The 24,768-nt window shown below is 46.4% G+C and overlaps 1 protein-coding gene across 3 annotated transcripts in view; it reads left to right on the top strand.

Annotated features, from left to right (window-relative positions):
* ZRANB3 (zinc finger RANBP2-type containing 3) overlaps positions 1–24,768 on the top strand; it is an 86,715-nt gene that overhangs the window by 15,524 nt on the left and 46,423 nt on the right. For all 3 annotated transcript variants that reach the window (XM_007669468.3, XM_039913155.1, XM_029071560.2), the window contains one exon: positions 14,693–14,711. In XM_007669468.3, coding sequence (XP_007667658.2) covers positions 14,693–14,711 — 19 coding nt within the window. The remainder of the gene's footprint in view (positions 1–14,692; positions 14,712–24,768) is intronic.

Below are 24,768 nucleotides of genomic sequence, written 5' to 3'. Positions count from 1 at the left end.
CTAATACCAGGTTTGCCACTTGACTGCTGCTTGACCTTGGGCAAGTCACTTAACATCTCTGTGCCTGTTACCACAGCTGTAAAATGGAGATTAAGACTGAAACCCATGAGGGACATGGACTGTGTTGAACCTGATTAACTTGTATCTTCCCCGGCTTTTAGTGCCCCGCACAAAGTAAGTGCTTAACAAATACCATAAAAAAGAGTTAAGTAAACTTTTCTTTTTCCCCATTTTCAAGGAAATGATGTAGGGAAAGGACAGAAACATCCTTTCTGTTTTTGTTTTGAGATGAGAAGTTGCCAAGTGAGTACCAAGCCATGACAATAGTGGGTGCCGTAGGTGCCAACTTTTCATTTTGAAGGCAGGAATGACAAGGGGGTGAGGATTTGGGGGGATGGCGGGAGGAAATAGTGACTAGGAAGTACCAAGCTCCTGACAGCCATTATTGGGCCTTTTAAACTCTGCCTGGAAACTTTAAGGTCTTGTAAGAGTTCTGGTGTGAGCAGGGCTGGGGCTCTAGTTCACACAGCTGTGGGGGGCGGTGCATCATCAATGGTATTTTCTGAGCGCTTACTCTATGCAGTGCACTGTCTTAAGCACTTGGAAAAGTACAATACAACAGTATTGATAGACTTGTCCATTCATTCAGTCATGTTGATTGAGCGCTTACTGTGTACAAAGCACCCCACTAAGCACTTAGGAGAGTACAGTACAACAACAAACAGACATATTCTCTGCCCACAGTTAGCTCACAGTCTAGGGAGACAGACATTAATGTAAATAATGGCCATGAAGGGGGTATCTCTAATGGATGCCATTTTGCTTCTGGTGACCAGATCCTGCAGCTAGGTTAGTTGAAAGGAACTAGGATTTAACCATCTTCCATGATCCCCAAACACCAGCTCCTGGGTTTCCCTGACAGCTCTGGGAGTTGAATCCCAGGATTTTGATTTAAAATCAGTCATTTTCCATCCCTTCAGACTTCCCCAAATAGGTCACAGCACCTCAGTTGCATTAACCCATCAACCACCCAAAGCACTTCTGGATTTTGTTCCCATCCTCAGCAACTGTGGCCAGAATAATTGATTGCATCATAGGCGGTGCCATCACCTCATTGTCCATCCAGCCCCAATTCCTGGCTCTAGCAGTGGAGACAGGTTGCTTAGAGGAGCTGAGTGATAGTTGGCCTTCTGGTCATCCATTTTACCTTCCCTTTTCCTCCAGGCACCCGTGATGACCTCTCACCCAATAACAATCCATCAATCATTGGTATTTATTGAGCCCTTATTCCAGTACAAAGCACTGTACCAAGCACTTGGGAGAGTGCAGTACAATAGAGTTGGTAGATATGTTCCCTGCCCGAAAGGAGCTTACAATCCACAGGAAGAGAAAGACTGACATTAAAATAAATTACAGGGTGTAAGGATGTGGACCTAAGAGCTGTAGGGCTGAGAGGATGGGGTGAATCTCAAGTGCTTAAGAGACACAAATCTAAGTGTAAAGATGACACAGAAGAAAGGGGGAATAAGGGAAATGAAAGCTTAGTCAGGGAAGGCTTCTTGGAGGCGATGTGACTTTAGAAGGACTTTGAAGGTGGAGAGAGTGATTTTCTGTGGATATGATGAGGGAGGGAGTGTGCAAGTTGGCGGTTACATATTTTGTTATATTTGTGATCCCTGAAGTATGGATTCACAAAAGCCTTTAAAGAATGAAGTCATAAATATTTGCTGTCTGAATTACCTCCGCTGAAAGCTTATTCAGGAATGCTGATCGGGGAGAAAGATGATTCTCTAGGGCGAAGCCGCCTGGATGGCAAAGAGCTGGATCCTGACATCCCTCCCCCACCCCCAGCCCTCACCTAGGTTAGTTTGGGAAAGATGCCTGGGACTGGGCCTTTGTTCTCTGCTGGGACAATGTGGAGCCCCAGTAGACCCTCCACTTCTGACCAGGGCTTAACAAATACCATAATAATAATAATAATGTAATTCATATTAATGTTTGTCTCCCCGCCTCTGGACCGTAAGCCCGTTGTGGACAGGGAATATCTCTGTTGTGTATTATACTCTCCTAAGTGCTTAGTACAGTGCTCTGCACACAGTAAGTGCTCAATAAATACCATTAAATGAATGAACATCTGCCGGAACCTCTCTTGAGGTGCCAAATCGGCATCTCAGTGTAGTAATGGTGATGCCCTTCAGGGTCTCGCCGGAAAATCTCGGAGTGTTTTAACACCCAGCCCTCAGATTTACCTCACTAGATGAGTCCCTGTTACGGGCCCCAGGGTGGCATTGAGGAAATGGAGCTATGGGACTCATTCAGGCTGACATGGCCCAGAGTCAAACCTTAGACGGGTTGACTCCCCGCCCATCCCCACTGTTTCGAGATTCAGTTCCGGAGTTGCCGTTCGTGTGGTCTCCTGTGGTCGGGAAGGTGGCCGGGCAGGAATGTCCGTGCTGCCCCAGAGAGAAACTGAGAGCTGATGATCTCCCTGACACGCATTCCTGAATAAGCGAGCGAGCGGATGAGCCGCTCTGCCCTGGAGCGTGCTGCCACCTGGGGGCCGTGGCCCGTCGCCTGGGCCGGGCCGGACACTGTCCCATTCCCAGAGCCGAGCCAGAGGCAGGGCTCTGTGCCTCTACTGGAAAACTGCAGGGCACAGGGTTCGATGGTCGCTCAGGCCACCACGACACTAAATTACACTCAATTTCAAAATCACCATCCCAACCTGCTTTCTGAGTTTGCCTTGGCGGTCTCCATCCTACCATCTCCTCGTCCTTGTCTGTCTCGGGATGGAAGGGAGCCGCCAGAGAAAGCCCCCTTCTCCTAGGAGGGTCTTGGGGCCTTGCCCTCCTGGTCCCTTGATATTTCACTTCAAGAATGAGTAAACAGACAAAAAGGGGTCAAACTGCAACAGAAAGGCTTTGCGTTAGGTATTGGAGAGAATAGCCATTCGTCCCACATAGTCACTCAGTAGTATTTATTGAGCACTTATTATGGATAAAGCACTGTAGTAGGCGCTTTGAAGAGGGGGCTTCTAATGGCATCAGTATGGATGGAAAAAATGAAGAAGATCAAAGCAGGTAAATTTTTGTCCTGTCCCAGGGTTTCTTGGTTACAATAAATGATAGAGCATGTTTTAGTGACAGAAGGGAATGAGACGTTATCCTGATCTTCACCGTCATAGAAAGGGGTCTGGGTTTTCTTTTGGGTAAGGATGAAACATATTTAAGTCCATATAAGAACCAAAAAAAATCTACTAAAGCACAACTTCAGCTCTTCACAGGAAAGGAAGGTTTAAGAATACCTAGAGATAAATACTGATAATTAAATGAATGCATAATTGGTGTAGAAATTTACATTCAGGTAAAGTTTCAGAGAGGTGTGTGGGTAATTTTGCATGTCAGGGGAATTTCTTCTAGGTTGTCATTGGAACCACTTATTCTCTTTTAATGTTCCCTGCAAGAATCTACACTAATTAGTGATGTTTATTGAGCACTTACTGTGTGCAGGGCACCGTACTAAGCACTTGGAAAAGTACAATACAACAGAATTGGTCGACGCATTTCCTGTCCCCAAGTAGCTTACAGTTTAGATTTTGCAGATGAAGAAACTGAACTCCAGGGAGGTTAAGTGACTTGCCCAAGGTCATCTAGACTCTAACACGAATCTCTTTGAGTCCCAGGTACATGCTGTCTCCCCTAAACCTCTTAGAACATCAATGCCAGCTTTAATGTGCAATAAAAGCCTGAGGTTTCACAACTTGTTACACTCGGCTAAGTCCTGCCACATGTGGCTCTTAGGCAGGGCCCAGAGATGCTTTGAGAAGCTCAGACTTGCAGTTACCTGCAGTCACCATGGTTGTCTCAGAACCCCACGGGTGCTGCAGCTTCTGGGCATGTCTGGTTACCGTAGAGACCATTCTAGTCTTCCAGTCCTTGTGGGCCATGGCCTAACATTTTATGAGCTAACGCTCTCCAAGGGAATGTTTTCAAGGTAGTGTGGCCTAGGAGGAAAGGGCACGGGCCTGGGAGCCAGAGGACCTGGGTTCCCATCCCCACTCCACCACTTTCCAGCTGTGTGACCTTGGGCAGCTCACTTTACATCTCTGATTATCACGTATCTGTCTACCCCAGTTCTCGGTATGGCCCTTAGCATATAGTAAACCTTCAACAGATACCACCATTATCATTTTTATTACATCTCCTGACTGCAGGAAACTACCTAGCATTCTTTTCCCAGCAGTTTCCCTCTTTTTTCTTCCCGCTCGGTCTTTCTTCCTTTGAGGGCTTCCCTGCCAAGTCACTCCTGCACTTTGGTCTCTCTAGACATTGCCGCCGTCCTTCCCGCTGGCCACCAATTGGTGGGCTGTGTGGTGAGATGCCTATGCATCCTCTGGGGAGCCAGGGGACAGGGGTGGGTACTCGGTATCGAGGAATCCAACATTTCCGAGCACAGCGTTCAGTTAGGGTGCCCACAGTCTGGATTTTAAAACACCCAAACGACCACCACTTAGTTGTCCAGTTTTAATCTGTGGGAGCAGGGTCCATGCCTACCACTCTGCTGTTACTCTCCCAAGCACTTAGTCCACACAGTCTACACACAGTTAGTACTCAATAAATATGATTGATTGATTGATTTGAAAGTCAAAGACGTACATCTGTTTCTGCTGGAATTTCTCCATTTCCCTTGCAAAGAAGTAATATTCCATTACATTCCAACAACTACTAGTATACATTTTTCTCCCTGGTGTCACTTCAGAAATGCAGTATGTAAACGCATGGGAAGGCACCATTAGAAGCTTAAGAAGTTTGATTATTGAAACAGTAATAATTTGGCAACGTGCACCCCTTTTGAATATAAAAAAGTACCCAAGTAGACATATTCCTTAAATAATTCACAGTAAGATGTTATCTCTGAAGTGTTGGCTTGTGAGTAGGAGGGAAATTATATGTTGCAGTGTTATATAAAACTGACTCACACGAGTGGGTGACAATCCCAAGAATACCAGGGCCCCTGTGCTGGAGAAGGCACTGCATGCTGTCTCTCTCTCTCTCTCTCTCCAGGATGTTCCAGCAGGCTTCTTAATGGAACTGTGTTCATTAAAAAAAAAAACCCTCTGTGCTTTCTTTCATGGTTTTGGTGAATGTGGAGGGCTGCTTGTTTCTTTCCTTAGCTTGCTTTTCTGGCTTTAGGATGTTCTTTCAACTCTGGGCCATGATTTTCTCAGCCATAGATGTGATAAACCTTCCAGGGTGGCTAAGAAAATGCCAGTTGGTATTGAAAAGCTTTTTCTAGATAAAAAAAAGTTCTCTGTGACCAATAGACATTGTTATTCTTGGGATATTTTCCACCCACAACGAGTATACCGCTTAGAACAATGCTTGGCACATAGTAATCGCTTAACAAATACCATCATTACTATTATTATACCATTTAATTTGCCTTCAGTTTGAAAACAATTATTCATCAAAACCTTTTTCCACAAAATTGAGGGCTGCCCAGAGATGTGCCAGGTTCCACTTTCCCCAAAGTACTACTTGACTTCCCTTGACTTAATACAGAAAGACAGAGAAAGACTCCATCTTCAAAGTCCCCCACCCAATGATGTGCTGACTTTGGTAAGTGTGTCTCTTTAATCAAACAGATCCACTTTCAATGCACTGAAATGAACACCTGGAAAGTATGGACATTTGTAAGTACTAAAGTTACTGAGTTGATGGGAAAGGCCAGAGAGCCCAATGGGCTTTGTATGGGAGACCGTCAATCAATCAGTGGTATTCATTGAGTGCTAACTGTGTGCAGACCATTGTACTAACGCTTGGGAGAGTGCAATACAGCAGATTTGTCAAACACATTCCCTGCCCACCAGGAGCTTACAGTCTAGAGAAGGAGGAAAACATTAAAATTATGGATGTGTTCATCAGTGCCCTGGGGCTGAAGGTGGAATAAATATTGTACAGAGTTAGTAGACACATTCCCTGGCCACAAGGAGCTCACAGTCTAGAGGAAATGAAGGCTTAGTTGGGGAAGGCCTCTTGAAGGAGATGTGGTTTTAATAAAGGTCGAAGATGGGGAGAGCGATGGTCTGGCGTATATGAAGAAAGAGGAGGGAGTTCCAGTCCACAGGGAGGACGTGGTAAAGGGTTGGCAGCGAGATAGGAGCGAGGTACAGCGAGTAGGTTGGCGTTGGAGGAGCAAATCTTGTGGACTGAGTTGTAGTAGGAAATCAGTGAGGTAAGATAGGAGGGGGCAAGCTGACTGAGTGCTTTACAGCAGCTGGTAAGGAGTTTCTGTTTGATGTGAACATGGTTGAGGGGTTAAGGAGTAATGCAGGATGGAGTAGAGGCTGTAGGATTTCGCAAGGAGGAGGTCATCTCATTGGTGACCTTAGGACAGTTTCTGTGCAGTGAAGGGGTGGAAGCCAGATTGGTATGGGTAAAGGAGAGAATTGAAGGAAAGGAAGTGGAAGCAGCAGGTGTAGAAAATTTGCCAAGAAGTTTGGAGAGTAGTGGTAGGAATGAGCCATAGGGACCTTTTTTTAGGATAGTGGATACAGGAGCATGTTGGAAAGCATTGGGGAAGAAACCATTGAAAATGAACAGGTGAAGGAGGTGGCATTCAGGGACGGAAGCGAGGTGACAAGTGGTTTGATAAGGGGTGAGGAGATAGGGTTGGAGGTGCAGGTGGAGAGGGTCGATTTTGAGACGAAGCGGCAGCTCCCTCCTTGAGTTACTCCTGGGAAAAATGGGAGAGTCAAAGAAGGGACAGGAGGAGGGAGGAACTGGAGGAGAGCAGAGGAGGTTTTAGGGAATGTTATCGGTCAAGTACATAGCGAGGTCATTTAGGGACAAGAGATGGGTGGGGGACTGGGGAACAGGGTGCTTAAGAAGAGAGTTAAACGTTTGGAAACAACTGGAGTGGGCAGTGGGCATGGGAGTCAATGTTGCCAGGCAGAAGAGAGAGCAGAGTTAAAGCAGGCGAGGATAAGTTTAGATGGACGAGGTCGGCCTGATGTGTGGATTTCCACTGGCAGCTTTCTGCAGCTCTTGCACAGAAGCAGAGGAAGTGTGCTGGGGAAGAGGTGGTATTTGAGTCCTGTTTTGTAGAAGGGAAGAGCATTCAGTTTTGAGTCCAGTTTTGTAGAAGGGAAGAACCTCCTAGCATCTTGTAGCTAACCACCCCCCGCCCAGTGCTCAGACACTTCTGAAGAGCCTAGGCTGTTGCAGCCTGCCGCTTTGAATGTGGGCGCAAGCTTGCTCACTCTCTTGTGGAATTGCAGAGCTGTGCGGTGCTCAGCTAGCATGGCTGCCTTGTTACGGGTCGCTGGCGATGGCAGCGACAGGGGCTGCATTTGAGAAGGTCGACCGGTTTGGGGGTGAGACTGTGGGAGGGAGGAGTGGCTAGAACTGCCAAGGAGTCTGGGGGAAGAAATGGCCTGATTTACAGATGGGCTAAAGAGATAATAATAATAATAATAAAAAATAATGATGGTATTTCTTAAGCACTTACTATGTGCCAAGCACTGTTCTAAGTACTGGGGTGAATGCAGGGTAATCAGGTTGTCCCACGTGGGGCTCACAGCCCTAATCCACATTTTACAGATGAGGTAACTGAGGCATAGAGAAGTTAAGTGATTTGCCCAAGGTCACACAGCAGACAAGTGACGGAGCTGGGACTAGAACCCACGTCCTCTGATCCCTCAACCTGTGCTATTTCCACTAAGCCACTCTGCTTAGTGGAATGAGAATGAAAGTAGAGGGGCCACCGGGTCAGTGGGGGGCCGTTTAGGGGACCAGGTATTGGAGAAGTTATAAAGGGTTTGGGGAAGAAAGGGGATGAAGCTCAATTTTTAGACATTTACTTTGAGGTAAGGTCGGGGCACGAAAGGGAGATTACCTCAGAGAGCAGGAGACAGGACCAAGAGCGTCCCTGGGCAGATCCCAGGGGGAGGCTGGTCACTGATGCGATTTGCCTGCAGCTGCCGAATATGGTGAGCTGAAGCAGGGGGACCACAGGCAAGGAGGGCAGAATCCGGTGGCCCGAATCCAGTTCAGAGAAGCAGCAAAGCCCGGACTCAAGCAAGAGCAGTACTAACGGCGTTGATGAGCCTTGGGATGGGCTGACCGGACAGGCCTCAGCCAGTGGAGGTTCTGGAGCAAAGGCTTCGGGGAGATCAGGAGGCCCAGAGCGGCTTTGAAAACACCACATTAGGGACAATGCAGCCATTGGTGGCACGCTCAAGATGGGGACTTGGGGTGGCGGGGAGGGGGGCAGTGTTGGTTGTGGGCCAGTGGGAGCCAGTGGGCACAGCGGTCCTCCTCAACCGCAACATCAGAAACATCTGGGATAAACACCGAAGAACGCTCCCACCACATCATGGATGTTGTCCAAGTTGGCTCCTCGCACTCTCAGGTGTGAGCCAAAACCTGCACCTGGCTTCTCCTCTCAGCCGGCAGGCAGCTCTGCCTCCTGGGCCCTTTGGTGACCTCCACTGGGTCTGGATTCCAAAGCCAGCCCGGGACTGGGAGCAAATCTCAAAATGAGCCTCGAGTGCAGAAGAGAAAAAGCGTCACTTTTGTATATTCCCTTACAAAATGGTTTAAACAAGGCCTCCTTTCCCCACTGGACCCCTTCCTCTCTTCTCCCTTTTCACCCTGCCCAGCTCCCTCTCAATCGTTCCAGCATGCCAACCCTGCTGCTTCCGGTGATAATGAAGTGCCCTACCCTTCCGACATTCAGCTCTACTAGCCTCCCTGGTCCTTGGGAGTCAAACTGACCCAATTGTGGTGAGGGTTTTAGAAGGGAGAAGGGGTTAGTGGCCCTCAGTTTCTCTGGGGGGTAATTTTCCATTGCTTTTAATCTTCTTCTTTTAGCTCCATTTTTTTCTTCTAGGTGTGGGTGGGTGCTAATTTAGATCATGAGCTCCTTGAGTCCTGAGATGGTGCCTGCCTCGTCGCTCTGTCGTGTGAAATGATGAGCTCATCTTAGCCCCGTGATAACGGTTTCCTGTTGGTAGCAGCTGTGCCCTGGCTTGGTCAATGTGCTGTCTCTGTCTTCAGCTTCACAACTTGTTTAATGATTTAAAAAAGCATCTTAGAGCCAAATTTACTTCCTTTGGTTTTCCACAGTTTAGAACCTTTAATTATTAAATGAAAACCCTTTTATCCACCAAATAAATTCAGGTCAGTCAGTCAATCAGTGATATTTATTGAGCAGTTACTGTGTGCAGAGGTCTATACTAAGGTCAAGTGGCCATTGGTTAATCAGATGCTGTGGTTTGAACAAGCCTGATTTTTCCGGCAGGAGACTGCGGGGAGAGGGGCTGGGGAGGCGGCCATGAGAACAGATGTGGACTATTTCTTTTGAGGGCTAGACCCCAACACGGAATGTGAAACAGGATGGATAAGATGAGGAAGTTTGACGTTTCGTAGCTCAGACTTGCACTCCTCGATATTGATTCCATCCAAATACAGTAGGAATGGGTGAGGAAGATGAGGTTCAAATTAGGTAATTGCCAGAGAAGAGGAAATGATGGGCAAAGAAGCCCTTTTTTCTTTGGTCCAAAAGTATCCACATGCATTATGTGAACTGTTATTTAACACTTTGCTGCTGAACCAGAAGCGTGTATGCAGCTTTAGGCTGATGCGGCAATCCGAAGAGCGATCCGTTATGAATTTATACTATGACACTTAGATGAGAAATATGGGATCTATTTTGTGTGGATTCTTGTGAACGAGTCAGGAAGTGTTTCTATCTGCTGCCGTTGCCACTGAGCGGAGGAGTCCCCCATCACCAAATATGTGATTCAGCATTCTTCTTTCCAGCGACTGGGGGCTTTCAGTTTAACATGTCCTCTGAATTTAATTTAGGACTGAAAACTCAGTTTTTCTAGTAGCCAAAGCCGGGTCAGGGGTGGTGGGTGCACTTCCTTCTTTCTGCAACCCTTTCCTGTCACAACTCTTGGGGTAATAGGTAAGAAAAAGCTGGGCTAATTGCCCCGGACCTGTAAGATCCTTGGATTTTGGTGATCCCAGCTCAGCTGAGAAATTTCTGGGGCCAAGATAGGCCAGGGGTGACCAGAGCAAACCACACTGGTCCCGGTTCCACACCCCGAAGGGAGGAGAAAGTCCTTGTGTCCAGCTGTGCCCAGGCTCGTACTCCTGATTTTGGTTCATTTAGTCAAGCAAGCAGTCAATCAGTGGTAGGTATTGAGTGTTTCCTGGGTGTGGAGAGCTGTACTGAGTGATTAGCAGAGTCCATTAGATACAGTAGAGTTGGTACACATGATCCCAGCCCATGGTCAAAGATTTCAGCCTACCCAGGGCTCTGCTTTGCATGCTTGTTGGGTGCTAGTTAGCCATTCTGCAAAAGAGATTCATGTCAATGCAGTGCTCTTCGGGTTTATGTTTCACCTGTGCTAGAGTTTTGGGTGAAATTGACAGGTCCTCTCCATTCTAACTGCTACCATGCTGATTCAAACACTTGTCATTTCCCGCCGTGATTTCTGCATCACCCTGCTTGCCATCCTCCCTGTCTCCTGGCTCTCCCTCTCCGGTCCATACTTCACTCTGCTGCCTGGATCATTTTTCTAAAAACTGTTCAGTCCACGTTTCCCCACTCCACAAGAACCTCCGGTGGTTGCCGAGCCGCCGCTGCATCCAACAGAAACCCCTTGCCTTTAAAGCACTTAATCACCCTCTCCCCTCCTGTCTTACTTTGCGGATCTCCTACTATGGCCCAATCCGCACACTTCACTCCAATAGTGCCAAACTACTTGCTCTACCTCGATCTCATCTGTCTCGCCCACCCACTCCTTGTCCACATCCCCCCTCTGGCCTGGAGCTCCCTCCGTCTTCATCGTGGTCATCAGTGGTATTTATTGACAGTGTACTGTATGCAGAGCCCTGAACTAAGTGCTGGGGAGAGTGCTGTACAACAGAGTTGGTAGACACGGTCCTTGCCCACAACGAGCTTCCATTCTAGAGGGGGAGACAGGCGGTAATATGAATGACATGTAATAGAGAATTTATAGTTCTGTCCATACGTTATGTGGGACTGAGGATGAAACAAATAGTAAGTGTCCAAAAGTTTTCATCACATCTGACCAACCACTACTTTCCCCATCTTCAAAGCCCTACTAAAATCATGTCCCCTCCAAGAGTCTTTCTCAGACTAAGCCCTATCTTCCCCCATTGGCCCTCCCTTCTGCGTCGTCTTTGTACTTGGGTCTGTACCCCTTAAGCACTTCGGTACTGACCCCAGTCCCACAGCACTTATGTATAAGCTTGGTGGGGGCAGGGAACGTGTCTGCTAGCTGAGTTGCATTGTGCTCCCCCAAGCCCTTAGTATGGTGCCCTGCACAGAGTAAGAGCTGATTAAATGCCATTGATTAATACTCTGCCATTTCCCATGTCTGAAATGTGTTAAAATCTGTCTCCCCCTATAGACTGTAAGCTCCTTGTGGGCAGGGATCTTGTCTACCGACCCTATTTGTATTGTAGACCCCTAAGCAATTTAGTCAAGTGTTTGACAAAAAGTAAACACTCAGTAAATACCATTGGTCGATTGATTGAACGAGTGATGATTGATATACAGAATTGGAAGAATTGGAAAACACCTCCTGAAATGAAGAGCTGCTTTCTAATGTCTGCAGCCAAACTGGATGAATCACAGTTCATGTAATTAACAATGAATGTGGAACAAAGAGCATTAATCATTCCTTGCAACCAGTGAAAGCCAAACTGCTTGTAAAATTTAGATAGAATTGTTTAAAAATTGGTTATGTAGCACCAAATAAGGATTGGCAAATACAAACTAAAGAAAAGACTGAAAAACCCTTTTTATCTTTTTCTTAGAAAAAGATTTTTCGCCACTCCTCTCCTCTCTTCATTCCTCCCCCCAGCTGTGCAGTAGTTTTTCCATTTACCCAATTAAAAAGCCATTTTTCCTTCTGAAGATAATTATGACTCTTGTATGCTAATCATGAGGACTCTACTGTTAACGGGAACTCTGTTTTTTCTGAGTCCATGGCTGAGAATGACTCTTTTCCTTTTGATGCAGTAGAGCTGGACTGGCACTGAAGTATTTTTGAAATGTAGTTTAAATGAGGGGAGGTAGAGGACCCGCTGTGGTTTTTAAGTGTGGATTGATAGTGGTGCCAAAATGTGTTTACAAACAAGCCATGGGGCTGGAAAACAAACAGCGGAGGTCACTTTTCCTCAGCGAGGGCACCAAACATCAGCAGGGAATTGCCAGCACCTCCCTCGCCCTCCTGAACCAAAGGAAGATGGGCTAAGTGCTCCCAAAGACTAGGCAGGGCCATCTCACCAATTATGGACCATCGTGGGGTCGCAGCACGTGAAACAAGTGACCAGGTACCACGGTATCATGATTGGATGGGCTCCAAGCAGTCCTAGCCAGTGCAGCCAAACGGACTAGATAGCCGAGCGGCAGGTTCCCGGAGATGGGAGTCAGGTCAGGCCCTTGCAGTGGCCTTGGAGACTGGCCTTGCTCAGGCCATTTGGCATCCCTTTGGTGACAAGGTGGAGCAATGGGGCATAAAAAGCAAAATGATCAGTGGCCCTGTCCTGCTGTCCATGAGCCGCCCCCTCCAGGGACTGAGCACCGAAGGCGTTGGTCCTGGGCTCGGGCACTGCCTGGCCTCACTCCTCGCTGAAAACGGCTTTGTAATCCACCTCCGTGCATTTGGGACAGGATCCCCCTACTGATAGAGTGGAGTGCCCTGCGAGGGCATTGCAGACAGGGGACAGGACCCCTCTGCTGTCAAAGTGGAGTGCTCTAAGTGTACAGTGTAGACGCAGAGGCAGGACCCCCCTCTGTCATCAGAGCAGAACACCCTGTGGGAACAGTGTAGACGTGGAAGCAGGGCCCCTTCTGCCATCGGAGCGGAACACCCTCCGGGTACAGTGTAGCCATGGGGGCAAGTCCCCTCTGCTGCCAGAGCAGAGCACCCCGCCAGTACAGTGTGAACGCAGAAGCAGAACCCTTCTGCCATCGGAGCTGAGTACTCTTTGGGGATAGGGTGGATGCAGGGGAAAATGTTCCAGCGGGAAGGGTGTGAATTTACATTCTTCTGTATACTAAACTGAGCATGATAGATGTTTGGCTAGACCTGCCTCTTCTGATGAACAAATAAATCTATTTGGCAGTCGGAGCAGACACAACAAGCACAGCAGGCTGGAAACATACTGCCTGCCTCTGTCATTCCGTCAGCCTCCCAGGTAAAATAAATACGTCGCCTAAACTGTATTGAGATAATTGTTTAATCAACACACTTACGTACATCTCTACATATCTAATTTAATTTATTTATATGAGTGTCTGTCTCCCCCTCTAGATTGTAAGCACTTTGTGGGTACGGAATTTGTTATATTGTATTCCCCCAGGTGCTTAGTACAGTGCTCTGCACACAATAAGTGTTCAATAAATACAGTTGACTGACTGACTGACCCAAATCTCCTTCTCATCCTGGGACCTTTAAAACTTGTTCCTGTAACTCTAGGGTTTGCTCATAGATGTTGCAGGTTTGACGGATTATTTGATTCACCAACTGCTCTTAAGGCTTCCTGACCTGTATCACAGCTAGATAGTTCTGTCAGGGTCTTTATTGACTTTGCTGTGGCACGACCAGACCCGTAGCCACTTTCCAGGATTAAATTAGTAGTGGGAGAATTTAATGCAGGAAGCAGGGGTAGCAAGTGATGGCAGGTGGTACACAGGTGCAAGAATATTTACATTTTTAAATGCCTACAGGCAGAGAAGCAGTGCTAAGTCATGGGAAGAGCCAGGCCTGGGAGTTAGAGGACCTGGGTTCTAATCCCAGCTCTGCCACTTGCCTGCCATTTGACCTTGGGCCAGTCACTTTACTCTGGGCCTCAATTTCATCATTGTAAATTGGCGATTTGTTATCTGTTCTCCTTCCTGCTTAGACTTGAGAGTCCCATGAATGAAAGGGACGGTTTCTGACCCGATTATCTTGTATCTACCCCAAAACTTAGAACAGTGCTTAACACCTAGTAAATTCTTCACAAATATCATAAAAAAAGAATATGAAATGCAGGCAAACCACGGAACCCATTACTAAACCTTAAATGACCTCCCACTATCTAGGACTGAGAAGATGGTAAAAGAGAAGACTCAGGATGTAACTGTGTAACTTTGCCTCCCATTGAGTGGTGTCCCCCCTCCACCCTGCTCACCCAAAACTCTTATAGCTATGTGCTCGTGTGTGTGTAGAGGGATGGGGAGAGATAGAAACAATTTTAGGCTTCCCCTCAAATTTCCAAATAAGCTATAAGCCTCTGGAGGGCAGGCAGCAGGTACACTAATTATCTTGTACTCCCTCAGTCGCTTAGTACAGCGTATGTTAGGGATTCAATAAATGTTATTGATTGGTGGATTCAGCTACACCACCCGCTTTTATTAGGAGTGCTTCCATCTCAGAGGAGTTCACATTACACCTGAAAAATGTCACAGAAAGCCTGACTCTTGAACAGTGTCTGACTTTTTTAGTTAAGCCTAGTACTGTTCTTGAGCTGTGAAAAACGTGAAATGTAGGTGTTAATGGTTCTATTTTGTGCCAGTACAATTCATGCAAGCTGCGTTTCAGAAATCCCTTAGAACCTTTTCGTGACTTGAAAATGGTAATAATGTGTTTTTGTTCTTTTTTTAGGTGCATGATAGCTGATGAAGTAAGTGAAATTTCCTTTTTCTACTGTTTCATAGTTCATCGTTCATTCTAAATTTTGGTTTTTAAATTTTACATTGCTCTGTTACTGCTTTGAGTAGCCTCACCAAAAAATATTATGAGTTGAGATCATATTAGTATGCGTCATAATTCTGCTTACTTAAAAGATGAACAACAGTTTTTGCTTTAAAGGTCAATTTTAATTGCTTCCTATGGGTGTGAAAGCTATTCTACCATGCCCTCAAAAACACTGAATTTTCTAATGTAGCAGTTTAGATATTTCTGCTGCAGTAAAGATATTTTTACAGCCTGTAAACAATGTGTTGAACTGAAGTAGCAATTTCTTTTAGACAGGCACCAGTTTTTAGTGTGAATTTTCTATCTGAAGTGGAATTTTAAACACTTGTCCTGAGAAGCATTCCTCTTTACAATTCCCAGAGAAATATACATTCAAAATGGCCTAATCCCAGTGTAATTTCTTAGTTTCCCATTGAGAAACAGAATGCTGCACTTGTGCTATTAAGACTGTTGGGGAGACGTTTCAGTCTTTTGAGTATTTTTCAATGGGTGATTCATTGCAAATAAACATTGAAGCAGAATGACTGAGTTTCTCTCGGGAACCGGGCCAGAGCAATGGGGTCGTTGGGGGGCTGGTGGTGAGGGAGGGCACGAGGGGCTTCCCCCCAGGCTCCGAGCCCAGCCAGGCTCCGGGCCAGCCAAGGAGAGCTGTGCAGCACGGGGCCACCCCGTGGGGCCGGGATCGGGGCTAGGGCCATGCTGCTTCCTGGCAGTAGCCCTGGCCTGGGCTGGAGCGGGCCGTGGAGATGATGGCGGGATCTGAGAGGAAGTCCTTCGGCCTGTTCCCTACCAGACACTCAATTCATTCAATCATTCATTTGCTCAATCATATTTGTTGAGCGTTTACTGTGAGCAAAGCACTGTACTAAACGCATGGAAGAGTACAGTATAACATTAAACAGACACATTCCTAGCCCAATGTCACCGAGACACCTCGCTGGGTAGCAGCTGCCACTTTGGCCCCCACAAATGCCTCCAGCCTGCTCTGGTTGCCAGAACACGGGAACTGAGCCATGGGTCCTTAGCCCACTGTGGATTGCAGTCAGAGGGTCCCGTCTAGTCCGGGAGCACAATCCGGCCTCTCCTCCTTATTTGCTTTCTAACGTGAAACAGGGGTGGCACAGAAGAACCAGCATTAGGTTTCAATCGATTACTGGCCCGTTCAAGTTCCTTGGGTAATCATGTTGATCCTCTGGTTTACCTATCTCGCCGCTGCTAGAGCGACATTTGTCCAGTAGATATCCCTTGACGATTTCTGCTTGGCCCAAGTAGCAGAAGCAGAAAGAAAAAATGGGCCAGGAGAAGCAGGTGAAGAGAAGAATTCCGAGACACGGAAGCCAAAAGGCACCGCGACAGTGTGTGTGAGAGACCATGGAAGAAATTTTCCTTGACTTCTGCTAGCCTTTTGCTCAGAGCTACATTTTCAGAAGTTGAGGTCAAACCTATGCAATTCTGAGAACTACTGCTCTGACCTCCCAATTATCCAAATGAAAAGTAGGTTCCAATTTGCAGTTTTTGGTCTTCTAAATGATGGCCAACCTCAAGGTAGTTTGCCAGGCAGCCCTTTCCCGCCAAATGTCTGGGAGCCTGATTCTCTGAGCCTCCTCGCTCTGTGGATTTTTTCGTGATTTAAAGTTGACAGTCTGGTGGCTCTTTCCCTCCTGAGAAACCTATTGCCTGGTCTCTTTTCCAACTTTCCAGTACTATTTCCTGACATGCAGTTAATCTGGTTGCCCTACTTAATTTAAAATGGTAATAGTGGGACTAACTCTGATTCTATGGAAATTACTTGACAGTTCCCTATTTTAATTGTAGTTCACTTCACGCCCCTTATAGCACTGTAATTTCATTATCAAAAAACTTTTGGATACTTGGCTTGAAGATTTTTTCATTGCTTCCATATATTTCACTTAGTTAAACGTAGCTTATGTTGTTTCAGGAATTGTAATAATAATGGCATTTGTTTTCTTGTTTGTTAAGTGCTTACTATGTGCAAAGCACTGTTCTAAGTGCTGGAGAGGATACAAGGTGATCAGATTGTCCCATGTGGGACTCACAGTCTTAATCCCCATTTTACAGATGAGGGAACTGAGGCACAGAGAAGTTAAGTGACTGGCCCAAAGTCACACAGCTGACAGGTGACTGAGCCGGATTTGAACCCATGACCTTTGACTCCCAAGCCCGTGCTCTTTTCACTGAGCCACGCTGCTTCACTGCGTGGGTTGAATTGTGTGTTGAATACGTAGGAAAGCAAAATAATTTACATTCAGTCACTTTATAAGAGTATTTAAGTGCCATACTGGTACTGATGATTAACATAGTATTATCGCTTTATCATCACTTATCATTGAACAGTACATCTACTGACTGACTTTTGATTTTAGGGTACTCATTGATGCTTTTCATACACTGATATCTGCCTGTTTCAGAATAACTACTGTTACCCTAATCAAATTCCAAGGCCTCTTCTCTCCCCTCACCTTGCTGGCCCCTCCTTTGGCCTTCTGCAGTCACCCCAGCACCACCTTGGCGTTCTTTCTGGCTTTGGCTTTTGGGTTTTCTTTATGGCTCTTGAACATTCCTTCAGATCCCTTGCCAACAGCCCCCAGCTCTCCATTCCTGGGCCTGGAAGATTCTCTTATCCCTTGGGCACTCAGCCAGGTTGCAGCGGCAGCAGCAGCAGCAATAGCTCTTACGCTGTGGACAGTGACAGCAGTGGGGGTTTCTTCCCCTCCTCTTCCTGCTGCTGCGCCCTAGCTTCTTGCTGGCTTCCGTACAGAAGCAGATGAGTAACAGCAACCAGGGCAGGTCGGACTAGAAACCAGCTGCTGCCTGCCACTCCCCGGAGTTTGCAGTTCCCCTGGGAACCCAAGGAGTAGACGAGCCTGATCCTTTTAGTGTGGCCAACTAGGTTGTTGTAGAGCCTTGTTTGCTCCCTTTCTATGTGGGCAGGGTGTGGGGAGTTGTAGCAAGGTATGTGACTGCCTGTAATTGAATGTACGGATGGATGGATGGGTGGGTGGGTGGGTTTCGGAGAAGCAAGAGTTGGGGCTAGAGGTGTCTGGGAGTGGTGCCTGTAGCTGAATATGGCTGGGTGACTTGGGGGGAAATCTCTCTCCCCATCTCCATGCCCGTTTCCGTAGCCTCTCTGGAGCCCCACAGTTCCGCTTGTACTGTATATTGCCTGCATGGCTGGGCAGCCTGTTCTGGGACTATTTTCAGTTATGGCCATATTTTTGCTGCATTTAGGATTATTTCTTTTTGACTTTTCTCTAATCCTTCCCGCCCACACATTCTCACTGACCTAGTTTCCCTGCCTAGGAATATTCCACAAAGAGCCAGGAGATTCCCAAAGCTGGGCAAAAGGAGAATGGGGACCCAAATCTTTGTCCCTAGGAAGCATATGGAGAACACTGGTGAGGTTCGTAAAGCAAAGTCCTGTAATACCCTGATACTGCATGTACTTCAGGGGCAGCGAGGTCTAGTGGAGAAGTTCAGGAAGCCTGGGTTCTAATCTCAGGTCGGCTGTTTTCCTTCCGGGAGGTTTTAGTGAAGTCACCAAACACTTCTGGGCCTCAGTTTCCTTATCTGTAAAATGGGAATAAGGTATTTGCTTTCCATACCTCTTAGATTGTGCAACAGGGACCGTTTATCTGATTAAGTAGTAGTTAGTCCAGGGACTAGCACAGTACCCTTCATATAAATAAGTGGTTTAATCAGTACCGTCATTTGCCGTGGTCTTTCCATTGCTTTTGTTTGTGTGTGTGATATTTATTTAGCGCTTATTATGTGTCAAGCACTGTTCTAAGTGCTGGGAATCTGACAGGAATCCCCCCCCAACTGCTCCCTGGCCAGAGCTACTCTCAAGACTGTAAACTTGTTGTCAGAAGGGAACGTGTCTGTTATAGTGTTATATTGTACTCTCCCAAGCCCTTAGCACAGTGCTTTGCACACAGTAAGCATTCAATAAATATGATTGACTGACCGACTAACTCGATAGGAAATTCCTGCCCAGCCTGGCCCTGCCCCACCCAAGCCTATGTCTCCCTACCACAAGAAATGATTTTATATAACCATCTCACTCAGCATCCTAATAGCTTCCCCCCTCCTCCTGGTTTGTCTTTCTTCTTCTGACCAATCCTTGACCCCTCTGACAGGACTGTTTGGGCTCTGACTGGCCAGAGCTTCTTCATGGAAACTATGGCTTTAGGTAGGCTCTGCTGGTGTTGGCCACGACTGCCATTTTCTTCCTCTTTTTCTGTGGTTGGTGGAGGCAGCCTAGAGGTCTGTTTGCACCTGCTCACCATTTTTTGGGTGTGTATTTTTTTTTAATCAACCAGTCAATGGTACGTATTGAGCACTTAACGCTGTGCAGCGCACTTTACTAAGTGCTTGTGAAAGAGCAATACAACAGAGTTGGTAGATGAGTTCCCTGTCCACAAGGAACTTACAGTTTCTAGGGGGCAGGGCTGGGGCCTGTGAAATGAGTGATTTGCAACTTAAAGGTTAAACAATTTGACTTTCTGGGGAAGGTCCCCATTCCATGATTAACTTTGTCTATTGCTTTTCTAGGAAATACTGCCCATCTGGGGTCTGAAGGGGTCTCTCTTCAGTCAGGCTTCAGATGAACCTGTCATTTTTCTTCCTTTCGGAGTGGCTCTTGGGTTTCAGCAGATGCTTGAGTGGGCACTTAAGGACTTGTGTGAATGTCCCAGAAGGATTTATCCAGAGGGGTGATGGTTTGGTTCAGATATACATTGGCTCAATTCACAAATCCCCTTTGAAAAAATAAATATGGTATGTGTTAAGTGCTTACTATATACCAGGCACTGTGTTAAGCACTGGGGTGGATAGATACAAGCTAATCAGGTTGGACACAGTCCATGTCCCACATGGGACACAGTCTTAATCTCCATTTTACAGATGAGACAACTGAGCTCCAGAGAAGTTAAGTGACTTGCCCAAGGTCACACAGCAGAAAAATGGCAGAGCGAGGATTAGAACCCAGGTCCTTCTAACTCTCAGGCCTGTGCTCGATCCATTAGGCCACGTGCTTCAGCCTCTGCTTGGGCTCTTTGGGATCCATTTTTTTGGAGCAGAATAATAATGTTGGTATTTGTTAAGCGCTTACTATGTGCAGAGCACTGTTCTAAGCGCTGGGGTAGACACAGGGGAATCAGGTTGTCCCATGTGGGGCTCACAGTCTTAATCCCCATTTTACAGATGAGGTAACTGAGGCACAGAGAAGTTAAGTGACTTGCCCACAGTCACACAGCTGACAAGTGTCAGAGCCGGGATTCGAACCCATGACCTGAGACTCCAAAGCCCGTGCTCTTTCCACTGAGCCAGCAGAGAGAAGAGCAGGGATGGAAGTGGGGACTTCTGCATGTGGAAAGCTAGTTTCTGGTGCTAGGCTCTCCCTCCTCCCCTTTCCTCTTCCCCAGCCATTGCCCAGAGTGGACTGGGATTTTTTTCTCCCTCTCCATTCAGTTCCCAGAGTTGGAGGAGCAGGCTGACCCCCAACATACTCCCAAAGTGTATGTGAAAGATGTGGGACAGCGAGAAAGCGAGTCGCTCACCTGCCGCAAGGAGAAGTGCTATGCCCTCAGCCTTGTGGCCCTGGCCATTTGGAAGGATACTGTTTTTGTTTACCTATTCATCTAGAATTTCATCCGGGGACTCTCTCAAAGACCGTCAATATATGAATTCAGAGCAAGCACTCAATAAATACAATTGATTGGTAGAATACTTGAACTCTCCCTGCAGTACACACAGCCCTCTAAGAACGTGGGAGTTGTGTTCTTGCCAAACCTGCATTCTGGCAGACCTCTGATCATTCCTAGTGCTAAGCATGGGATTGTGTTCAGTTTAGTTAGCCAGAAAAACTGGCTGACTTTCCGGACTGGTTAGAGAAGCTGCATGGCTAGTGGATAGAGCACAGGCTTGTGAGTCAGAAGGTCATGGTTTCTAATCCTGGCTCTTCCACTTGTCTGCTGTGTGACCTTGGGCAAGTCACTTCACTTCTCTGTGCCTCAGAAATGCTATCATTATTCTTAATCCATTTTGGATCTGCTTAGATCTATCAAGGATGAGCCCCGATATTTGCTACCAACTGGCCAACTCCTAACCCTGTGCACTTTAATGTGCCAAAAGATTTCCATAGGCCATTTGGGATAATATCCAATATCATAAATGCTCCCTTTTTCCCTTTTCATTTGAGTAATAAAATATTTTGTTCAGCCCAAAATATTCAAAATTACAACTTTGGAGATAAAGCCTTCCCTTTAAAAAAAATTATCTCAATCTTTCAGGTAATTAACAGCATGTCTGGGCCCAGGATATGTGAAACCAAAGAGAATCAGAAGAATATGCAAATTAGGTACCAATTCAGAGCTGTTGTTCAAATTATCATATAATCTGCTAGTTAAAATGAATATGTCTAAATTGAATACGCATATAAATATAGAAACCAAATACTGTGTAAATGATCTTATTCTGTATAGGGAGGTAAAAGGCACTGCAATTACCCTTTAGTAAGGATGTCACTGTCAGATGGAACTCTAGTTTTCCTAAGAGAAGTTTTCAGCAATCAGTGAGCTTCATGTGGCAGCTCTCCTGAATCTGCTTCTGAAAGGAAGATGTTTGAGCTCTTCCCTTCCCATGCCACTTCTGACAAGGGGTTGTGGTCAGAGTGAGGTTAAGCACTTTGAGGTGAGTTGATTTCAAAAATGTTTGAAATTTCCAGGGTATGACATGTATTTCCCAGTCATAATTAAGAGAAGCACCAGTTGTTTCATGTGCTTGGTTTCCCAGGGCCTTAAATTTCATCCTGGGGGTAACTTTGGTGCTTTGAAAAGTTGGGTGAACTCATCCTGGCCACTTGGGAACTTTGTGGCAATGATTGAAAGCTTCTCAATGAGATGACAGTTGCTTTCTCTTGTCAGTAACTTTCTGCTTCAGTGTCGTTATTAGGTGTTCTACTGCTGTGTTTGATATTTTGAGATTATTCCACAGTAATTCAGCTGGGTACCTGGAAAGCTGCAGGAACTTGCCCAGGCCAGCTATTCGGCAGCCAGTTAGCTTCCTAGATGTCTATCTTTGAGCCAGGAAACATTTGGAGGACCTGACTGGGTTGTGGATAAATGCTTCTCAAAGTAAATATAACTGAGGGGGGATAGTAGTTGGGGTAATCAAAAGTTTGGGGAAGAGAACAAGAAGAAGAATGGTATTCAACAAGTGCCTATTATGTCAAACCCTGAAGTAAAGACTAGGATAAATACAAGATAATCAGATCATACACACTCTGTGACCTACACAGGGATCATTCTAACAGGGAAGGAGAGAAGGACAGGCACTTTATTTCCATTTTAAAGCTGAGAAAAGATGGTGTCTTGGTTAACTGAGAATTTAATTTTAGTTGAAAGGAAACATTTGAAAGTTACAATTTAGTAAATTCCATTGTAGTGCTTCCAGTGAATCCTTGCATATAACTAAATTACCTTGAATTATTATTTGTATTAGAGCGGTCTGGAGAGAGGGTCTCTAAACCATTATAGTGGAAGGGACCCGTGAAATGTTTCTTTTCTTGGAGTATAGAAGAAGACTACTGCATTCTGAAAGTAAGCACATTCCCAATTTGGTAATTCTGTTCCAAAGCACCGCTTTATAAAGCACTTACCATCATCACAAAGTTGAATCTTTATTTTGCCGCCTGCTTTTGTCTTAAGCTCATGCTCTTTTAAGAAGTCCTTGCCAAAACCAACAGCCTCTGCTCCATCCTAATCCTCCTTGACTTCTCAGCTGCTTTCAATATTGTTGACCACCTCCTTCTGGAAATATTCTCCAACCTTGGCTTCACTGACGCCGGCTGTCCTGGCTTCTCCTCCTGTCTCTCTCTGGCTGTTTCTTCTTAGTCTCTTTCGTAGGCTCCTCCTCTGCCTCTCACCCCCTAACTGCGGGAGTCCCCCATAGCTCAGTTTTGGGTCCCCTTCTAGTCTCCATCGTCACCCACTCCCTTGGAGAACTCATTCACTCCCACAATTATATTCAGGTGGTTCCCAAATCCACATCTCCAGCCCTGATCTCTCTCCTTCTCTGTATTCACGCATATCTTCAGGACATCTGTTCTTAGATATCCCCTCATACTTAGCGGGTCCAAAACAGAACTCTTCGTCTTTCCACCCAAACCCTTTCCTCACCTTGACTTTCACATCACTGCAGACACCACCACCAAACTCCCTGTCTCATAAACCCATAACTTTGGCATTATCCTTGACTCGGCTCTCTCATTCAACCCACATATTCGATCTGTTACCAAATCCTGTCAGTTCTACCTTCACAGTGTCACTAAAATCCACCCTTTTCTCTCCATTCAGTCTGCTACACCGATCCAAGCACTTATCCTATCCCGCCCTGACTACTGCAGCAGCCTCCTTGCTAACCTCCCTGCATCCTCTCTCTCCCCACTTCAGTCCATACTTCACTCTGCTGCCTGGATCATTTTTCTAAGAACGTTTAGTCCATGTTTCTCCAGTCCTCAGGAACTTCCAGTGGTTGCCCCTCCACCTCAGTATCCAACAGAAACTCCTAACCATTGCTTTTAAAGCACTCAGTCACCTTTCCCCCTCCTATCTTACCTTACTGATTTCCTACTACCACCCAGCCACTCACTTGGCTCCTCTAGCGCCAACCTGCTCGCTGTACTTCGATCTCATCTGTCTTGCCGCCGACCCTTGCTCATGTCCTGCCTCCGGCTAGGAGCCCCCTCCCGCTTCACATCTGATAGATGATCATTCTCCCCACCACCAAAGCCTTATTAAAAGCACATCTCCTCCAAGAGGCCTTCCCTGACTAGGCCGTCATTTCTCCTACTTCCCCTCCCCTTCACATCTCCCTTGCACTTGGATTTGCACTCTTTATTCACCCCACCCTCTGCCTCATAGCACTTACGTGAGTATCCACTATTTATTTATATTAGTGTCTGTCTTCCCCTTTAGACTGTGATGTCCTTTGGGGCAGAAAATGTGGTTTCCCAAGTGCTTAGTACAGTGCTGTGCACACAATGAGCTCTCAAAACGATTGGCTTATTGATTACATGTCTCCAGATTGCCTCCCCTACTACAGTGTAAGTACCCTAAGGGCAGGGACCTGTCTGACAGGCTGAGAGTAGGGTGCAGGGCCGAGGGTAGGGCAGAGTGTGGCAGTGTGCCCCCTCACCCTTCTCAACAGGGTGGGGCCAGTGAAAGGTGGACCGTTCCAGAGACCAGAATACCAAGGCCAGCACCTCGATCCAGCAAGCAAGCGGACATCTTCCAGGTTTGGAGTTCTGCCAACAAGAGCTCTTCCAGTGGATGCTTTTGGCAGTGACAAAGATGATGATATTCCGGGCACTTCGGGGAAACTTGGCAGGGTCAAGGGCTGCGAACCCAGCCCGGAGGGCCTCTAGGAAGACTTTTTAGATGAACTAGATCACCGTTGAAAAACCCCCGTGAACAGGTCTGGAAACTCACAGTGCTGTACAGGAAAATGGTCGAAAGGTCTCAGGAATCAGTAAAGGAGAGTTTTTGGTATTCTTGTTGGGTCTGGAACCTATCTGCTCTCCATAAACCATGAACATACGAAGTTGCCGCTCACTGAAATTTCAACTGCCAACTAATGAATGCCTGACACCTTTTGGCATTAAATGTTCCTTCTCTGCAATTAGCAAAAAGTGGGTTTTTGATGCCCATTTTATGTTAAATGAAGTGAACGATCTTTCTCACCTGGGGAGAATTTCGTGGATGACATTTGTTTGACTTTTGTTCCAGACACCCTTCAATCACAGCTCTGCTTTGGTGATAAAAATGGAGAACTCTGTTCTCGGGCAGATGTTGCCTTAAAGAAATGATTGAGCATTTAATATTTTTCACTGTCTTGCTGGGAAAATTATAGAAATTTAATGTGACCAAAAGCAGGGCCATAAAAAGTCCCATACGGCACAAGGT

This window comes from Ornithorhynchus anatinus, chromosome 9 (genome assembly GCF_004115215.2).
Source record: "Ornithorhynchus anatinus isolate Pmale09 chromosome 9, mOrnAna1.pri.v4, whole genome shotgun sequence".
NCBI classification, from domain to species: Eukaryota; Metazoa; Chordata; class Mammalia; order Monotremata; family Ornithorhynchidae; genus Ornithorhynchus; species Ornithorhynchus anatinus.
This window is presented reverse-complemented; position numbering and strand designations above follow the sequence as displayed.